This window comes from Argiope bruennichi, chromosome X1 (assembly GCF_947563725.1).
Source record: "Argiope bruennichi chromosome X1, qqArgBrue1.1, whole genome shotgun sequence".
Lineage (NCBI taxonomy): Eukaryota > Metazoa > Arthropoda > Arachnida > Araneae > Araneidae > Argiope > Argiope bruennichi.
Window position 1 is genome coordinate 6,544,758 of NC_079162.1, and position 20,905 is coordinate 6,565,662.

The window sequence follows — 20,905 nt, forward strand, 5'->3', positions numbered from 1 at the left end:
TGGAACTGAACGGTGTATTGCAAATGAAAATAAAGCAAAAAAGAAAGACTGTTTCTAAACAAATATAGTACTGAAGTTGAAGGTTTCTTTGATATTAAGAGCTGCGAGCAGATCCGTTAATGAAATGAGTTGAGCAGTAACTTTTTGGCATCAAACACTTATTTTTTCTGATAATTTCCGAAAACATTCAACTTCTGGATAGCTTGTAAGCGAAACGCACTATTTAGAAGAATGAATGAAAGCAGGTGTCTCTTATGATCTTTACAAAAGAAACTCAAATATTTAATCTAATTTTTGAATATAGCAAATTATTTTCATTTAGAAAATATAGAATGTAACGAAACAAAATATTTCAGTTCAAAATGTTAATAGTTCTAAGTTGTTTCCTTCCGATTTTAATATCAGAAATGGAATGATTCATTAAGAATGTTCTTCTAATTAGAATAAAACTATATAAGAGATTCTTGAAAATGTGTGCAATTATTTTATAAATAAAATAAATATGAACACAAAGAGTTAATTTTTTATGCCATTCGTTTCATAGATCAATTAATAAATAAATTATTTACGCACTTATTATATATTCTTGTATATAATTAGATTTATAATTTTCGATACCATACTTTTCGATGCGTTTGCCTTACAATGATTTAAAATTTTAAAGACTATACAAGATAACACAAATTATTTCAAATATCTTCGACTAGAACTAATTTGTGCTAATCCCTGAAAGTATAAAGGATTATACTTTCAGATGATGTAGTTACTCCTACATTTCCCTGTGATCGCTTAGATTTATTCCGTTTGATGGCGAATTTTTCAATTCTATAGTTTAACTGTCTCGATAACTGAATTATGATTATTGAAAAACATTCTCCATAAACTAGTTTTGTTTACCAGAATTTGTCTATGTTTTATTTGGAGGGTGGAATATCATTTCATTCACGTACATAATAGTCATATCTATACATAGAAATCGTATTTATCATAAACTGTAGTCTACAAATATTGTATACTGAAAACTGGAGGGTAATATAGAGGTAATTATGTTAAATGGGTAATACATATTTTGACTTTCGGATTTATCCATTTCTTTTTCAGAAAGATTGGCCCCTAAACTTCGAAGAATATGCTTCAGCTCTCGCTGTAAGAATTAGCGAAATATTAATGAAGTATTTGTGCTCACTCCGCTTTACGGCCATGCATTTTCATAAAAATAGCACATGGATTCGGATGCTTTTTTTTATTTCTTCATGCTTCTTGTACAAATTATACAAAACTTCCAGAAGAAATGATTCTAATGACAAGGAAATATTTGTAATAAATAATTCTTAACTGCGCATGAGCGAATTAATTCCAGTCAAGATCTGTTCAAATGTTCACATCTCCACGACTGTTGAAGATATCAAATGAGGTGAAAATAACACTTTTTATAATTAACATAGCTGCAAATATCAAATGGGAAAAAAATAGGGTCATAAATGGTTTCATTTTCGACTGCTATTTATCTGTCATAGTTGCCACGCCACCGGGAAAATGCATGGAAATTCGAAAACCGTGAAAATACAAGGAGATTTGGTGATTTTTTTCCTTTCTATAAAATGCCGACCTCTAAAGAACAAAAGATCGTAGTCATATCCAAAAGCGAAATACCAATGCTCACACCTTTTCTACTCTCTCCTCTTTTTTTCTATAAAGATGAGTCCAGTTTCGATTTTTCAGACAGTTCTTTTTCCTTGAGATTCCCGAATTGCAGCTAATGATTATACGCGAGACTTCTGTAACTGCATGAAAGAGTGACAACATTCAATATGCGGAAACAGCGTGGTGTATACTTGAGTTTATTAAATTGTTTGTTTATTATTTGAGAAAATGTGAACTTATTTGAAATAGATTAGAGAATTAAAAAAAAAACACAATGAGCTGCTCGAAATCTGTATTTAATAGCAACTAGACTGATAAATCCTGATTTTGCTGAATGAGTTCGATGAGTTCCATTTGTTGCGTACTGCTCGCTTTTTAAGAAAATAATAAACCTAAGTAATATGAGAAAACAGGTACTAACTAGTAATGCTAAAAGAGGAAAACTACAAGACTGCTTGCCACTTCAAAATAGCCAGTATCTAAAAGGAATACAGGAAGAGATGACGTGTCAAAACCGAAAACGTAAATTGAATGTCCAAAATTAAATCATTTTCAAACTTTTGAGTTAAATTAAAATAATTTAAAGCTGCATTTTTATGGACATGAAAATTTATTGCATCACATTCGTCCTTTAATGCATTCAATGATATATCGCAAACATTTTCACATATGTTCACTGAAAGTGAAACTGCTAAAAAATGTTCGTTAGGCCGTACAAAAAATGTCATACCTTAGTTGTTAAGGATTAGCTCCATGAAACAGATGACTGAAAAATCTGCAGAAGTTGCCATATTAAGGATTAGCCCAATGAATAAATAAAAAAAATAATAACAATTTTGCTTTATAATGTTATTTTTTTGTTAAGTAATCATTAAATGATTTGTATCATGACAACAAAAATGTTTTGTGTTTTTATTTCAGCCGATTCTTTAATTTTGTGGGACTTACAATTAAAGACCATGAGAGGAAATATATTTTGTCCCTTAATATATAATTTTATCTTGTTAAATTCTATATAATAAACAAAGAGAAATGTTTTAATGCAAATATAAACTCTTTAACATGCTTTTATTTCGAATAATATTAAATTGTTGCTTCCTTTCCTTGCTTTTTCTACTCCATATTGCATCATAAGTGGCAGATGATTGCATTTTTCGTTGCGTATATGCACAGGGCATTTTTTTCCCAGATTTGATTGACAGCCCTGATCTTTCATCCTCAACCATTCTGAAATTTTTGAATAAATTTTTTTCTTTTTTATCTCTTTCCGACTTCTTAAGTAAAGGACTTTTCTTTTCATCTCAATGGAGCACAGTTTTTTTTTTTTTTTAATAATTGGGCAAAATGTTATTTTTTTAAAGGAAGGAAACCGGACGCTAAAAATTCTTTTCAAATCCTAATCCACAAAACCAATAGATCAGTAAGGTTATTCGTTAGGCGTGTGTGAAATTCAAATGACTGAGAATAGAGTTATTTTTACTATGAAAAAATGTCTGGAGCAATTTTTCTTTTATGAGCTGACATCTAACGAGAAACCATTTTCCCTTTACGCGCATTTTATAAGGGCCATGCCCTTTGTTTTCGTTGTTTGCAGGCTTTTTGTCCTATATTGAAACAATTTTTACACTCAAATTATTTTATCAGTGGTCATTTATTATCAAGATCATTCTAAATTAGTTTTCATTGATGATAGTTTTGATAATAAATGATCTCTTTAAATATTAGCAAACTCGAGAGGTTTTATTCTATATTGAAATCACAGAATGAATGCAAATTTTTCTTCAATCGGAAGATCATTTTAAAAAGGATGAATGTAACATTATGATTTCTTAGTGGTGGTTCTTATCTCCACATAATGTTATTCGAAAACAATGGCGCGGGACAGAAATTGAACTCATCACTGACTGACTGAAATTTTTTGAATTGATGTATTTCTTTTCTTATTAGTTTGTGTGAAAAGATGTTATCATTTAGTTTATAGTTTTATTCGAGACAACCTTTTGTTGTATTTCTCTAGTGAAATATTTTTATTTCGATCCTTCAAAATCTACCCTTAGTGCTGAAGGTATAAAGTATTTCACATGGAATTCCTCGAGAAAAATGAATTCATTTTTATTTTTAAAATCTCTCGCTGTGGTGGTATTTAATATTAATAATAGTAATCAAAGCATTGCACATTTCAAGAGAGATGAAGGGCGTCAAATATTATTATTCAAAAACCATTTGACGCAAATCTCCTAATGGATTAAGATTTTTTGAATGATTATTTGATTATTATTGAATGATTATTTTGTGTCCTGTGAACGGGACAAACCTATTTTTATACAAATCTCCAAGTACTGAAAACTTTCTGAATAGATTTGTATCATTCTACCCCGTTGAAAACATCTGAAAGAAGAAAATTGGAATATTACTCATTCGGATAAGAGATTCGATTGCAACAAATTAACATCAGAACAAGAAATGAGTCCTTTGTTTAGGTTGAATGAATGCTATACAGTCGAATGGATGGGCCAAGAGTAAAAATTCGAAGTAAGAAAAATTCGGTCTAAAAATGGCGCAGCCATTGAATGGTAAATGGCTGTAAACTAAAAGAAAAATGAAGATTGAGCAATTTTTATAAATACTGAATGTAATGTAAGAATAATTATAATTAAACAATTTTAATGTCAAGGTACGTATTGATTTAATGAACGGCAACAGTTGAGGTTATTTGGACTTTGAACTTGCCGAAAGAAATTCGATTCGTTTAACATTCGGTTCAAACAATCAGATGAGTCAAAAAATATTTATTTATTAATGTTGAGATTGAAAAGCCATTTTAATCTTTGTTTTATGATAATGAGTTTCCCTTCGTTTTTGTAGGTCTGGGAGCAATGAGAACAGTTCGAATGGATCCTGCCCAAAGGTCAAAGAAGGACAGACCATCTGGCAAAAGGCGACGTCTCTGCGTCAATCTTTCCGCTATTCATCGAGATCGAAAGTGAGTTCTATTTTCAGAATTGATTTCTGTCCTACGAAAAGAAAGATTGAATTGTATACTTAAATGAAGGTGCAATTTTTTAGTTGTAGCTAATTCGTGTTTTTTTAGAATTTTTTTATATTTTTTTACAGAATATTCTGTTTAATATGTACAAAAATATTTCTCCTTCTAATTTTCGAACAGTGTCACTTCGTTTCTCTAAAATAGTAACAATTTTAAATGAACTGTAATAAATTTTTTATGCTATCTCTTTTCTCTTGAATTAAACTCATTATAAAATGAAAACTCGCTAAGGAATGAAAGAAATGCTGGAGAAATTATTAAATTTTCTTTGAGACTTCTTGGAGTTCTTTGTGAGAAAATACAGGCAGTGAATAGCATCATTTGAATTTTTCCTTCTTTGAAGGCATTTTTTTTTTGTTTGTTTCCAAATATATTTCTACGATGTTCACCCACAAAACTTTGGAACGAACATCTTAAGAACGACGAAAAAAATTCAGTTGAATTTTGAGCACATTTGTAATACATTTCCATTTCTTAACGAAACAAGAGGAAAAGAGCAAATTTATGAGCTTTATGATCCAGTTACAAAATTTGTCAAATGACCATCTAAAAATGTGTTACTTAATAATGTTACTTCAATAAGATTCTATATAAATTCATGTTAAAAAATGAAGCAATAATCTATCTCCCTATCATTGTGGAATTTGACTTTTCATCTGTTTTAACCTGTTTTCATCTGTTTTAATGCTAGCAGACGTTGCTGGGATAAAATTATCCTCGTATTTTTTTTAAATAAAAAATAAAGTATCTAACGTATTCACTCATGCTCATCTTATTTTATTCCTCACGATATTTTTAAAGTAAAATTTGAACATCTTTTCTGTTGTTTAGATTTCTATAACGCACATTATATGAATTTTCACGTCTGCTCGTATTTCGCTTTTCTCCAATAAAATAAAATTGAACACAGTTTGAAATGCAACATTCTTTTCTCCTGTAGGTGGGTCATAAATCCGGGCTTGACCTGAGTACTGACAGCTCCCCCAGCCAATCTCAGCTGCAGGTTCGCAGGGATTGGGGTTCGCAAAGGAATCTGGCCAGAGAACGCCGAAGCTTAGCCGCCGTGAAATTGGTCTCCAGTGATGAATTAGCGGCATCCAAAAGAAGTCTTCATTCTCGGTCCCTTTGCATGACCGGCGACTGGGACATTGAAAGTTCAAATTTTGCAAATGAGGACGACCAGCCCATGAATGCTAAGCAATCCCGATCTCCCCGAAAATTAACAAAAGATTCGGGGTATGAGACCAGCGCCCAGTGTGATCCCGAATATGCCAATTCGCTGTCTGACGAAAAAGCTATTGATCAAGCCGGAATTTCTAAGCCCAGAGCCGATCAGAAAGAGCCAAGAGGCAATGACGAAAGGTATCACCTGTTTGAGATGTCTTCATTTGATTTAGCAATGCTTAGAAATTGTCATTTTGATTTTTGAAAAGATCATTTAGTGAAATTGATGACGACAGTAAAAATTCGAATTTAAAACAACTGAATAATAAAATGAATGGAAGGCAAAATGACCCATTTTGAACTAAAAATAACAGTTTAAATGTTTTGAAATATTTCAAGTTTTAATGGTTAATACATAAGAAAAGGGGATAAGTTATTTGAATCGATGAGACAATAACTCATTATTACAGATTAGATATGACACGAAAATAAAAAATTCAGTACTTTTACTAAAAAACATTATGTAGCACATTAAATGCAAAAATTAATAAATCTTAAAAAAAAGCTTTAATAATGGTATCTAAAGTATTGAAAATTGTTATACAGGGTGTTGCCGAATTCGACCGACAAATTCAGAGGGTTGATAGTAGGCATCAAGAGGATAAAGAATCACCTACAACATAGGGTCCCAAACTACGTTTAGTGGGTAAAAATCACAAAAATATAGGGAGTCCGAGAACTGTTGTAAACTATAAAAAATTACAAATAGTGTTTCAGCTATGATTTTTTAGAGTGAAAACACATTATTAAAAGTTTTTTTTTCCCCCTTCATTTAGGTAACATGTGGATTTGATGATCTATGGGGGCGTGAATGACTGAAAACGAAAAAGTAGTTAGAACCCATATTTTCAAAAATATTAAAACTTGAAGAAAAATAAAAGCTTGAAAATGTAAGGAATTTTATATTCTATAATTTGATATAAACGTGTAGCCTGAAAATTGGGGAGTTTTAAAGGTATTCAAGAAAAACTCAAATGGGAACCAGAAAACATCGCTGCAACATCAGTACCGATGTTCGCATAGATCGTTGTCAAATTCGAAAGATAAATTCAGAGCAAGGATAATCGGCATTAAGTAGATGGAAAATGACCAGAAAACATAGGGTCGCAGGTAACGTTTCTTCAGTGAAAATCGCCCAAACAGACATCGAAAAGACAATGAGCCTGGCGAAGAGAATGGATGGAAGGATTAGGAATCGAGAAGATTTCTCATATGTGAAAAATGAAAGCAGCAAGCAAGTATTCATTAATGTGTATTTCAGAATGGATGGTCGTTAAGCTTCATTCGCAAATAACAAGTCAGATTTCACGAATGCAACTAAAATGTGCTGGTGCTCCATCATGCATTAACCAAATGTTCTGACGTACAATTGTCGGTGCTCTCCGGAGGAACGTGCTGGAAGAAAACAAGATGCCGCTGAGGCAGGTCCCAATAGATGACCCTGCCCGGATGTTAATATCAAGCTTGTGTTGTACTTTCGACGAGGTAGTGATGTGGGGATTTTCGAATGACCGAATATTCGTATTGTGTGAAAACACCTTCCCTCGTAAAGCAGGCTTCATCCGAAAATAAAACTCTAGCAGAAACGTGTGCATCTTCCTGTGTGGCATCAAGCATCCAGCGAGCGAACTTCACCCAATTTGCGATTTTCACTGAAAAACTTTAACTGTGACCCTATGTGTTCTGCTCATTTTTCATCTACTTTAATAATCTTCTTTAATCTTAATCTTTCATCTTTTTCATCTACTGAATTTATCTTTTGAATTTGATAACGCTCCCTGAGAACATCGGTACTGATGTCGCAGCGATGTTTTATGGTTCCCATTTTAGTTTTACTTGAATATCTTTAAAACTCCCCAGTTTTCACCCTACACGCTTATATCAAATTATAATATATAAAATTCCTTATATTTTCAATCTTTTATTTTTCTTCAAGTTTTAATATTTTTATAAATATTTGTTCTAAACTACTTTTTCGTTTTCAATAATTTACGATCCCCTAGATCATTAAATCTACTTGATACCTACATGAAAAAAAAAAAAAAAAATGTGCTGTCACTTAAAGAAATTCATGGTTGAAACACTATTTGTTATTTTTTTATTAATTTTTTACAGTGTCCAACAATTCTCGAACTCCTATATTTTTGCGATTTTCACCCACTAAGCGTCGTTTGGGAACCTATGTTGTAAGGTGATTCTTTATCCTCTTGATGCCTACTATCACTCCTCTGAATTTGTCGTTCGTATATATATGTGCGTGTGTGTGTGTGTGTGTGTAAACATAATTTTTTGAAGTAGAATCGTGGCCAAAAGCAGAGAGAAACCCTTTCGAATTTTAACTTATTTTTATTTCTATCCTGGCGAGGGCGCATAATTTATGTACAAGAAGAGATGACCGACTATTGTCCGTTCATCAGCGATATAAGAACAGAAGAGTGTAAAACAGAGGGAAAATAATTTCCCCAGTGCTTATATACGATGAGATTCTGATAGGGATATCTTTATACATGTCGATTTGGGGCGGGGAATCCAGGTATCTTTTAGAGGAATTTGTTTAAGTTAGTAATTTTTTATCCCTTCACTCGGAGTGTGGGAACCTCTGACTTAAGCATTTTTACAAAGCTTCAGTTGAATTAATTAAATAGAAAAACTGGAATGGGATCAGCAAATAAGAGAATATTTAAAAATGTAGTTAATATGGGCTAAATTAAGATAAAACTTTGGAAATTAATTAGGTTTGAAATTAAATTTCAAAATATCATTACATATATATTTATTTATACAGGGTGTTGCCGAATTCGACCGACAAATTCAGAGAGTTGATAATAGGCATCAAGAGGATAAGAATCATCATACAACAAACGACGTTAAGTAGATGAAAATCGCAAAAATATAGGGAATCCGAGAATTGTTGAAAACTATTAAAAATGAATTTAAAAAATACCAAATGATGTTTCAACTATGAATTTTTAAAAGTAAAAACACATTCTTAAAAGTTTTTTTTTTTTTTTTTTCCCATGTGGGAAACATGCTGATTTGATGATCCAGGGGGTCGTAAATGACTGAAAACGAAAAAGTTGTTTAGAACTCTTATCTGCAAAAATATAAAAACTTGAAGAAAAATAAAAGCCTGAAACTGTAAGGAATTTTATCTAAGCATGTAGTATGAAAGCTGAAGAGTTTTTAAGATATTCAAGAAAAACTAAAATAGGCACCAGAAAACATCGCTGCCACATTGGTACCGATGTTTGCAGAGGGTGTTGTCAAATTCGTAAGATAAATTTAGAACGGGGATAGTAGGCATTAAGGAGATGAAAAATTAACAGAAAACATAGGGCTGCAGATGACTTCCATTCAGTGAAAATAGCAATTAACAAATGTCGAGAAATCAATGAGCCTGGTGAAAAGAATGGCCCTATGAATGCAAGGATTAGGAACAAGGTAGTTGAGAAGATGAAGCCTTCTCGTATGTAAATTTTCCATGCGTTAGAGAAAGATAAAAGCAGCGATCAAATATTCTTTAATTATTATTAATCATTATTATTTAATGAATTACCAATGAAAAACTCGTAACCTTCGATAAAACCTTTCTTAGTTTTCTGCTGGGATCGCCAGCAGCCACAAGTTTGTTGAGGAGAAATTACCATATAAGAAAGCAAGTTCTGACTTTCATGGTGAGTGCAGTAATGATGTCGGGTTGAGTTACCTCCATTCTAATGGTGGAGCGTAACTGCCGCAGTAGAGGCTTCCTGTGTCCCCTAAGTTTCCAAATGCGATTGTGACAAATTGGGGGGTGGGGTCGTTTATTGTTAGGGATGTGTTAGGAGTATTGAGAGCAGAATTTAAAATTATAATGACAGATATGTTCACTCGCATTTGCCTTTATTAATTAAGTACTGCTATTTTTGCCAAAGTGTTCGAAAGGTTGCAACTTTATCAATGATTCGGTATTTGGTAAAGCTTACATCGTATGGTAATGGATTATTACCAGAGTGAGGGTTTTAGGAAGGTTCCGTGGAAGTTGAAGTGGGTGACGTCTCATCTTGTTATCTGTTATTTTTCACATTTAGCGATCATTCAATTTTTGATCCAAATTAAGTAGCTAGTGATTGATTTAAACTATTCTTTTAATAAAAGGACTGTATTAAATTTAATCTGACGATGAAACGTTACACAGTGTAGGTTGTTCCATGGTAGCTATGACACTCTCTACATTGTTTCATTCGATTCCCCCTTGCCTTTCTTATTGATAATTCAGATTTTGACTGAATGTAAATGAAATGATTTATTTTTGGGAATTTTTGCATGAAATAAAAGACCAATATAAGGTAAACCAGCTATTTTAAGTCTTCTTGCATACTCTAAAAAAATATTATCCCTCCGTATAAAAATGTGGACCGCGAACGTCAGTGTCCGTAGATTTTTATTTTCAGTGTCCTACATTTGAGAATTGTGTGCTTCGTAGAATAGTGTAGAAATCCGGTGCATTAACTGCGTGCTATTGCCGAACAATGGTTATAAAAGATCAACTTTGGTGTTTTTCCTGAATCTGACGGGCGATCATTGTCGATAAATCAGTGGCATGCGTTTAATACACAAGCACCAAAAAATCAAATTGTATTTTGAGCGCCTTTTTTTCTTTGGCGGATTGAAAATAAAATTTGACATAAAATTACAATTGCAGTCATAAGATAGAATACCAAACAATATTTATTTCCGCTTTTTCGCGTTTGTATGCTCATGAAATCTTAGATCAATAGATGGTTGTTAACCCCTTGATGGATTTGGTTTCAACTGACTGACAAGCAGGGATGTATGATTTTTCCGTACGGGACATTTCCGTACCAATCATAAAACTGTCAATCAGTGGTCTGGTTTACAAGCCGGTTATGTAACTGATAAGAATCAGTTCCATAAGCCTTTGCAACATTTTTAACGTAATCTAAAAGTGTGAGATTTGGCGAAATTGAACATGATGCTTAATGCAATTTTGATATCATTTATGGCATTTTAATACAATTTGAATACTTTGCACTTTGTCTTTTATGAAAAATTAATTGCTTTTCAATGAATTTATTCAAAAATGTATGATAAATATCAAGGATGAATGCTATTTCTTCTAATATTGTATTTACTTCGAAACAATAATAATTTTTTCTATATTTTAGATAGTAAATGCATTACTTTACATATGCATTACTTTACATATATTTATGTAAATATATTGATCTTCATTAAACGAAAGGGTTTTGCTTTCATCAGTTTTTGCTTTATTTTTTCTTGATTCGTTTGTTTATGTCAATAAGTTCAACCTCTGAAGTATATGTTATTTAAATATAGTCACCTAAAAAAAAAGTGTTTTTTTTTTAATTTGAAGTACAATTAAATAAGGTTACTGATATTGCAATCATTTCTAAGGAGGGAATAGTTGCAAAATCATTTCTTGAAATGCCATAAGTAGTAAGATAATATTCAATTAAATATGTCACATTTCCATGAGCTGGCGTCCTGGCATAGGGGTATCGCGTCTTCCCCGTGATCTGGGCGTTGTTCTTCTTCTGTGTTCTATCTGTGAGGTGTGTGAATGTGCTCCCGTGTAAAAAGGGGTTGTGCAAGCGAATGTGATGCATGAAGTAGCTAAATTCGTACTCTTGGACCTAGTTGGCGCTACTGAAAAAACAAGAGACGCTCACTCGGCTTAAACCACTGACAGATAACTGTCAGCTGACTTGTAAAGTGCCACAAGTCACAACACGTTTCCATGAGATGTCGCTATATATCAGTTTCAGAAAATCAATTTCCAGAGTAGAAGCGCTATTACAAATTTCAACCTTTCTGGTTATCATCGTAGATTTGTATTCAATGTTCTTCCATTTTTTTCAATTGAAAAGGATCAATTATTTCTCCATCATTTCATTTTGAATATGAAATATGCATAAAAAGAGAGAGCTTAATGACACAGAAATATGTGAATATTTCGCTTGTTGCTGCGAAAGAGATGTTAGCTGAATTCAAATTGAATTTTCTTCTAGATGCTTTATTAAAACATAACCGAAATCTACTGCTGAAAAATAAAACAGAATAAAAAAATGATTTGTGCATTAATATATGTAGTATATATTCTTCAGGAATTTAAATTTTTTAAAGATCGTTTTTACATGTAAAATGAGTCATTAAATGAATGAAACTTCAGTAATGCTCTCTTCCACAATAAAGATCTGCACTTTTAAGTTTTTACTCATTAACTCTGCTTTCTTTCCACAAGGCTTACAAAACAAGAGATCTAATGAATTGAAATTGAGTTTAATCACTCGCTTTCCATATTTCAAACAATATGGTTATTTCCAATTTCAGAGGAATTCAGGACCGAATTGAACTTTCCAGGGGCTCTAAGGCAATGCAAATCTCTAGGCCCCTTTTTCCTTCCAAATTTTTAAAACCTAGTGTTGTTTTTTTATTGATTTTAATTTAATTCTTATTCAGCAGTTTTAAGTAGCAAATGTTAACAAAATGCAAGTACAAGTCTCTTTTTAGTATTTCACGTATAGAAAAAGATCACAGCTAGGGATTGCAATATCGGACCAAAAGTTCAATACCGGGATACCGGTTTTAATACCGGTAGTAGAAATTTTAGAAAAAGAAAGAAAACACAGGCGCTTCTTTGTTTTGTTTTTTTGACAGTTTTATTAGAGAGTGTAAATATTCCAAAAAATAATTTGCAACTTATAAATTATAACAGTATATAAAGAATCACAAAACAATAAAGGAACATTTTATTTATTTAAATCACAAAAAAGTGTAAATATCACTATTCAGTCTGTGATACTATTACAAATTTTTGAAATATGATCTTAAAAAACATAATGCATCAATTGTACTGTCATTAAGCCTGGAACGTAATTTTGTGAAAAAATTATTAGCTGTCGAAAACGCTCTTTCGGCATCTACGCTAGTTGGTGGTACTGTTAGCAATGCGCGATATACTTTTTCCAAGTATTTACCTCTAAATCCCTCATCTTCAAATAAATCGATTTCTCGTCGGATGGTTTTGGATATAGCTGATTTCTGTATTGTATTTTGGTTTGTTGAAATATTTTTTGCTAATTCTAATTTTTGTTCAAGGGACAATTCCTTTTCACTATCGACATTAGTGTCATCATAATCTTAACTGTACCGAATTCTTCGGAATGTGGATAGGTTTGTGGGTAAAAAATTTTAAGAAAATTTACTATAAACTTGATCAGATTTGAATTGGTTAGTCTCTTTTCTTCTTTTTCATTTTCATTTTTAAAATCATTATAATTATGTAAATACCGTAAGACGTTTCCTATTTCGGGATGCCTTTCTTCTGTGCGATTTTTCAATGTAATATATAATTCTTCAGATAGTGATGTGTGCTGTTCTTTCAGTGACTGCAACATGAAATTTATTGTTGCATTAGCTGTTAATAAATTAGAATCTCTCCGACATAGTGCCTCAACAGCCAGTTTTATTGGAAGTAAGCTGATACAGTTATGGATATTAAGTCGAATTCACTATCTGAAAAATTAATTTGCAGGTTTAAGTCGATTATTGCTTTTTGGATTGGATTTCTCAGTTTCTAAAATCGTTCCATCATTAGGATTAAACTGTTCCAACGTGTTTTAGAATCTAATATTAACATATATTCTGTTTTATTTTCAGTTAATATATATTTTTGTAATATGACATTTTTTGTGGGGGAACGTTTAAATATCTCAAAAATTTTTCGAACTTTATAAATTATAGGAAGCAATTCTTGATGGGTTAATATTTCATCCTCATTATCAATATCTTCTTCAACAATTACATTGTCATTATCCCCCTCTTACCCCTATTTTGGCAAATTAAACCCATCCTAAGAAATGCGCAAAAGCGTTTTACAATCCGTTGTCAAACAGTATTTTATCACTTACTTGATTGTACGATGCAACTTTGTATTCACAGTCTATTTCATTTCGCCCGCTATGGAGACATATAAACAAAAACGTATACTATTTTGCTATGTTGGCGATCCCTGAACTTATAGTGGAGGCAGTTTAAAAATTTTCTTGTAAATACCGAAAAAATGGTATTTAAACTTGTGAATACCGGTATTACAAAATTGTACAAATCTCTCAAAATACCGGTATTCAGTATCCCGGTATACCAGTATTGCAATCCCTAGGCATAGCTAAAATTTGAAAGCAACTTTAAGTCAAATAGTAAAAAAATACAACTTTTTTTTAACATACTCTAAGTAGTATTATAAAAGGAGGGGATATTTTTTTCAAATTAAAAAGCAGATACTTTTTGAAAGTTATAAAATAACGTAATAAATGATTTCAATAAGTTTGATTACATCGCCTCTATAATGAAATGAAAGTATAAAAACTTTCAAAATACCGCTTAAATTTTTTGAGTGCTAAGGAGCCTCTTGGCAGTTGCGAACCTATTTAATAATTCGGGCCTTTTTCCTTCTTTATTAGAATTCTTTCAATAATATCTTTGGTCTGTTGATATAAAAGCTGTAGATTCCAAACTCTTGGGAATTGAATTATATTTATTCGAAACGGTTTCGATGTGCTCGTGGATTCGGATGTTCTTTTTTGTGAAAACTGTGTGCATGTTGCAGATATTTGCTGTGGTCAAAGTCAAGTTGGCTGCACAATGAGCTCACAGTTTGCAGAACTCTCATCGAGATCAATATAAAATTTCTAGAAGAACAATTCAATTTAGAACAGTACTTTCTTTCTTAAAAGTTATAAAGTCAGTCATGACAGGAGAAACTGTTTCTGTAGCATTAACAAAGTTTTTTAAAAGTACTCATAATTATGTGATGTAAAATTCATTTCTTTTTATGTGACCCCGTGCAATTCGCGTTCTGGTTCTGCAGTCAAAAATCTGTAACTTTAAAACGATAATCGATAGAATTATATTGACGAGATTGCTTTAGAGTCCATTGGATGAAATTTTTTAAGTCAAATTTCTTTCTGCAATATGAATCTTGATTGATTTAAATGTTAAAGACTGTTAAAATAATTTTATGGAAGCTGTTTTGATTATATTTTTTTGATAACTAGATAATTATTATTATTAATTATTATATTTTCTTTTTTTTATCATTTGAAATTTTTACAGTTTTTAGCATCTACGTTTCAAAGGCTGTTTCTTACTGCATCTTTTGCAGCATTTTTTGATAAAAATGAATTTTTTAATGAATATTTAATATAAATTATAACTTTACCTTGCTTATTTAAATTTTTTCATTAAATATCGTAATTAATGTAAAAAAGCTTTCATTTTGTCACTCAAATGTTATTAAAATTTGGTAGCTAATCAAATGTTTACATTTAAAATTTAAAAAAATTCTTCCAATAATGCACGCCCATGTAACACAATTTCCTATTACACGAAGCTAACTGGAGAATATAAAATTTTGATGCAAGAAGAAGGAAAAAAAAAACTTCACCTGGGTTGCAACGTTATTTTTAGTTAACATTCAATTGGAACAAATCATTTGAAAAACTCATTTTTTGGGATCATTTTTTAAAAAAAAAAAATTAACGAAACAATGCGAGCTGCATCTAAGAGACGAATTTCAATTGGAACAAATCATTTGAAAAACTCATTTTTGGGGTCATTTTTTTTTAATTTAATGGAAGAATGCGAGCTGCATCTAAGAGACGAATTTCAATTAGAACAAATCATTTTTAAAAAAACTCATTTTTTGGGTCATTTAAAAAAAAAAATTAACGAAACAATGCGAGCTGCATCTAAGAGACTAACTAATAAAATGATTTAAAATATCTGTAATATTTTCATCCAACAAGAGCGGCGTCACTCAAGATAAATACATTCCATAATAATCATTTCAATGCACGGCTGCATAGTTCTTAGTAATTAAAAAAAAACTACTTTTTAAAATCTCATGAAACCTTCCTTGAGCTTCATGGAATGTGAGATCAAAATTAGAGATAAAATTCTACTTGGCAGCTTCGATTTCTTGCATTATTTGACCATTCTTTCTTTAGTGACTTAGAAGCAAGATAACTTTTGAAACTGTTTTCTAGAGTAGGAGAAGAAATGATTCTGATATGGGGTAGGATTTTACTCTACCTATCTGGAGGGAAGTATAGGGAGAACTTTCATGTACTTAACGAAAACGAACAACCTCAGTTTGCTCTTTGGAAATAGTAATAAACATAAATCTGTCTAAAAGCCATTAACCTAATGTAGAACGCTCAGCATTTGTGCAAGAAGAGATAACAATTGAAATCATTTGGATCGTCCCATTATTTATAGGTGCCAAAAATTTAGAACCCTAAAGATTAAAAAAATGTAAGTGAATAAAATAAGGAAGGAAAAAAGGTATGTAACTACTCTGAATAGCAGGTGGGTTCCATTGAAATTCCGAAGGATGAAAAGTGTCTCAAACTTTACACAATAGAGAGATTTTTTAAATGTTTACATTACACTCTTTTATTTCATGTTTTTAAAGATGGAATTTCATTATCAGTGTGTCATTTACACTGTGCCGTGCTGAGAGTTTGGCATTGGCGTGTTTTCAGTGACAATATTCTATTTTACTATCTTCAGAAGGAATCGTCATATTTAATTCAATTTTGATACCATACAAAGGTCAGTGAATTTAAAAAAAACTGTTTTATAAAAATAAATAGTTTTATAACAAATAACTATAAATTAAAGGCTAAAATTTAGAAAACAATTTTAAAAACTGTGATTATTATTACACTAATAAAAATATCTCACTTTTTTTTTTTTAAGCTCATTGCCTAGAACTTTACTATAAAAAAAGAATTCAGTTCGTTAACTCACTTTCGAAAGCCATGAATAATGATTAATTTTCTAAAAATACGTATCGAGATCAGCATTGAGGTATTACATTTTAAGGATCATTTTTGTAATATATCAAGCGTATTTAATATGCGTTTTAAAGAAGCATCTTCCTTTACTCATTTTTTAAATTGAAATTACTATTCATTTGAATGTAAAGTGCAATGTAAATCCGTTGAAAACAGCATAATGAGGCATTTTTTAGTGTCAGTTTTAAAGGCGCTTTTATTTTCCTTCAAAAATGTTTTATTATTTGATTAATGGAAGCATCTTAATTGTTACTATCCCAAATTGGATTTGAATTCTTTTATATAATTACTTTAATATAAAAAGGCTATTTAAACATTTACACATTAGGTATTGACTTTGTTTTAAAGAAAAATAAGCACATCAAATGTAGCTTTATATAAAATTAAAAAAAAAAAGGGAAAGACATGGAAACGAATAACTTAAAAAAATATAATATATTGAAGTAATTCTTTTATTTACGTTGATATGACTCAGTAAACCAGTGATGGAAAATTTATCTTTGCAGATAAAGGTGATTCTATTTTTCGTTTTCAAGGACTTTTCTTAATTTACCGATTTCTTGAAAACTTGTTTCGAGAATGCAGTTTTGTTATCGGTACGGAAAAGTAATTGTTTCTTTCCAGTTTCTGTCTCTTTAATTTAACCATTTTACCTGCCTGAATAGGAGTTTGTATTATCGAACAAATAAGCATCAACGCTGCGTTACTTTTTATAAATCTATGACAGCAAACATTCAACTATCCAACAGTGAAAGTGGCTCATTTAATGAAAGAGAAATTCTCATATGGGAGCATTATCATGTTTTCAAAATCATGGAAAAAGTTTCCTTAATACTAGAAAATGAATTCTTGAATAAAAAAAGTAAAATCGAGTCATTAAAGCGTTGCTTTAACTCGGCGCAACGTCTACTGTACGCATTTCATGCAGTTAAAAATATTGTTATGTGTTGTAGTTAATGAAACTTTTAGTTAACAAATAGTAAATTTAAAAACCTAAATGATCCAAAGCAAAACTTTAGCATTTCTTTAATAAAAAAAAAACCCATTCATTTCTGAGTTTTGTGTTAACAATAATCCTTTAGCTGACCATTAAATGCGTCAAATTGACTACAAATCAATCACAAATTTCTATTTTAACCTTTTATTAAAATACCTATAGTTTATATAGAAAACAGTTGCACACACACACACACACACACACACAAAATTGCAAATGTAAGAGAGCAATTGAAAGAATAATTTTTAACTTCTTGTTCACTAGTTGTAAGCATCCGATACTGTATGCAAGTTCCATACAATTGTAAAAGATATTTGCTCAGAAGGTACCCGATTCTTAAAGAAAAATGGAATTAAATTTTTTCATGAAATTTGTTTGGAATTTAAATCGAAATATTAAAATGACAAAATGCAGTTATTATGCGCTTTTGTAAATCCATTTGGCTCAAATTTCTTAGGATTTTAAACTTTGACCTTCTCTACGCTTAAAAATCTTAAATAAAAGGAATTCAGTTTTTATACTTTTTGTATTTAACAATAATATTACTGTGGAATTTGACTAATTTTAATCACTTTGAATTCTGTTTCGCGATCCTTTGAATCTCCTATTAGTATAATTTTAAATTATTATCTATAATTCGAGTGTTTTTTATAGGGGGGGGCTTCTGTTTTATTTGGAAAATGTTAAATTATTGTCTATGATTCGAATTTATTTTGTTTCAATCGAAGACAAAACTCTAAATTGGTGACAAAACTCTAAATTTTTGAATCGTTTTCTTTAGTTTTCACGTCAAAGAAGTTTTATTGTAAGCAGTTGTTGAATTCCAGTTGCTGTTTATTTGTTAAAATTAAGACTTATATTTTATGATTAATTTATTAATGTCACTTTATTTATTACAATTTTATGTTAATTGAGTTTTACTCATTAAATCTTTAAAATCTGAAAAATCACCATTTTTAATTAATTTTTTTTCTTATTTTGAAACAAAGTTTTCTTTAATTTGATAATTTAATTTGACTTTAATTTGATAATTTAATTTGACTTTAATTTGATTACTTTAATTTCTTTCATTTGATTTTTACTTTAGTCCCTTGGGATTCCGCTGTGCTAATTTAAAACATATCAAAATGGGTTTAAATGGAGGGAGGAAATCTATTTGCTATAATTGAAATTCATATTCAAAAGTGAGCTCATGTGTACTCTAATAGTTATTTAAAAAGCAAATTAATGAGAAGGCGAATGCTTTGGGTGGAGAGCAGAGGAGTTTTTAAATGGATTTGAGCAGAAACGCATTCTTTTCAGGCTTAAAGCTGCGCCCTTTCAACAAGAAGGGGAATTCCACCACAGGTTCTGTTTAGCAAAGTATTAAAAAAAATCACCTGTATATTTCACTGCATTTTGGATAGCCTGTAAAAATGAATCGATAAGAAAAATGAAACCATATAATTGATACGAAATTGGTGGTGTGGGGAGTCTCTGATTGAATCGAGTAAGTTCAATGACCTTTGTAGGTGAAGCTTCGGAAACCTTTTCCACTGTTACTCCACCGAATTGCGTGTATTAAACGAAATGCAAACGTGTTGGAGGTGAGATAGGTTCCTTAATATCTGTTACAAATTGAAGATTCAATGGGAATATCCAGATATAAAAATTTCAATAGACAAAAAAATTTTCATTATTGTGTTTTTAAAAATTACTATGCCTAGTTCATTTTTGATGGTTAAAGAAAGCTTAAAATGAAACTATCAAAAAAATTTATTTCAAAAAATGTACAAATATGTATATGCGCTTTGCAAATTTACTTCCAATATACTAAAAATGCTCTGTTCGTATCCAAAAAAAAAAAAAAAAAAAAAAAAAAAAATCTTTGTCTTCGGACAAAGTAATAATCTCTCCTACCATTTTGAACCGCGTCTTTTGCAAAAGAATTTTCCTTTTTATTCCGAAACATCAACATTTCTTTCGGAAGAGAGATCCGACTGGCTCTCCCTACACTTTTTATTCACTTCTCTCCGCATATTCCCATTTCTCTTGAAACTCTATAAAGGCTAAGATTCAAACTACATTGAAATCGGAGTAATAAAATATTAAGCATTTTCAATTGATAAGAGTTACATTCTAACAACTTTCGGCGACCAGTTGGTTCACCCTTCAAATTAATTACGCTCATTTCGTAACGTCAAGAAATTTAATTTAGTCATTTGCTTTAATGTCTTGTTTAGTGCCCTGATTTTTCTCTGCTCTTTAGTGAAAGTATTTTTTGCGGCAAACAATCTAGAAATAAAGTGGAAAGTGCAAAAAATGTTTACTATTTGAAATTTTAATGAATGAATTGTATGAAAATGCATTGAATGAATGAACTATATGAAAAGAACTGCTACTAATGTAGTTAATGACGGAGGACATTACATTGAACTCTTAAAAACATTGAACAAAATAACTTTCTACGAATATGAGATTTAAGATTCAATTGGTTTAATGAATTCCTTTAAATTGTAATAATGGCACATATCTTAACGAATTATATTTAAACTACGCACACAACAGAATAACGCATTAATAGCTGCATTTGATTTTACACAGGAATATAGTAACAACATTCAGGGAAAAGTTAAACTTTACAAATAATAATAATAATAAAATAGATCTCTGGGCAAGTGAAAGTGTTAACTATGAATTCAACCGAAACTTCATCCTCCTATGTGTTGATCATTTGTTTCATTAGAAGGAATTTTTATTTCTTTGGCAATAATTCATATTTGCTTTGTTTTGTTTCATAGTTGCTGACGGGGGAGGGGGATAAATCTTTTTAATCTTGTTTTTGGTTTCTTTATGACCCTTTTAGAAATATCGAGTTTTTTTTTTTTTTTTTTTTTTTTTGTTCTCTTACTTTTGTTGCCGTTAGAGAAATCCCTTTGCCCTTTTAATCTAATACACGAACCTCTGTGTAATAAAATAGAACCTTGTACTGTTTGACAACGGATTGTAACCCCCCCCCCCGGGTTTTTTTTTTTTTCGCATGCGTTAGGTTGGGTTTCATTCGACAAAATAGGGGTGAGAGGACAGATGAAAAGAGGAGATGTTTACATTTAACAATGAAGACTCGCGGTT

At 30.9% G+C, this 20,905-nt stretch overlaps 1 protein-coding gene across 3 annotated transcripts in view; it reads left to right on the forward strand.

Moving 5' to 3' along the window:
* LOC129958951 (uncharacterized) overlaps positions 1–20,905 on the forward strand; it is a 383,569-nt gene that overhangs the window by 109,063 nt on the left and 253,601 nt on the right. For all 3 annotated transcript variants that reach the window (XM_056071704.1, XM_056071703.1, XM_056071705.1), the window contains exons 2-3: positions 4,510–4,627; positions 5,631–6,052. In XM_056071704.1, coding sequence (XP_055927679.1) covers positions 4,510–4,627; positions 5,631–6,052 — 540 coding nt within the window. The remainder of the gene's footprint in view (positions 1–4,509; positions 4,628–5,630; positions 6,053–20,905) is intronic.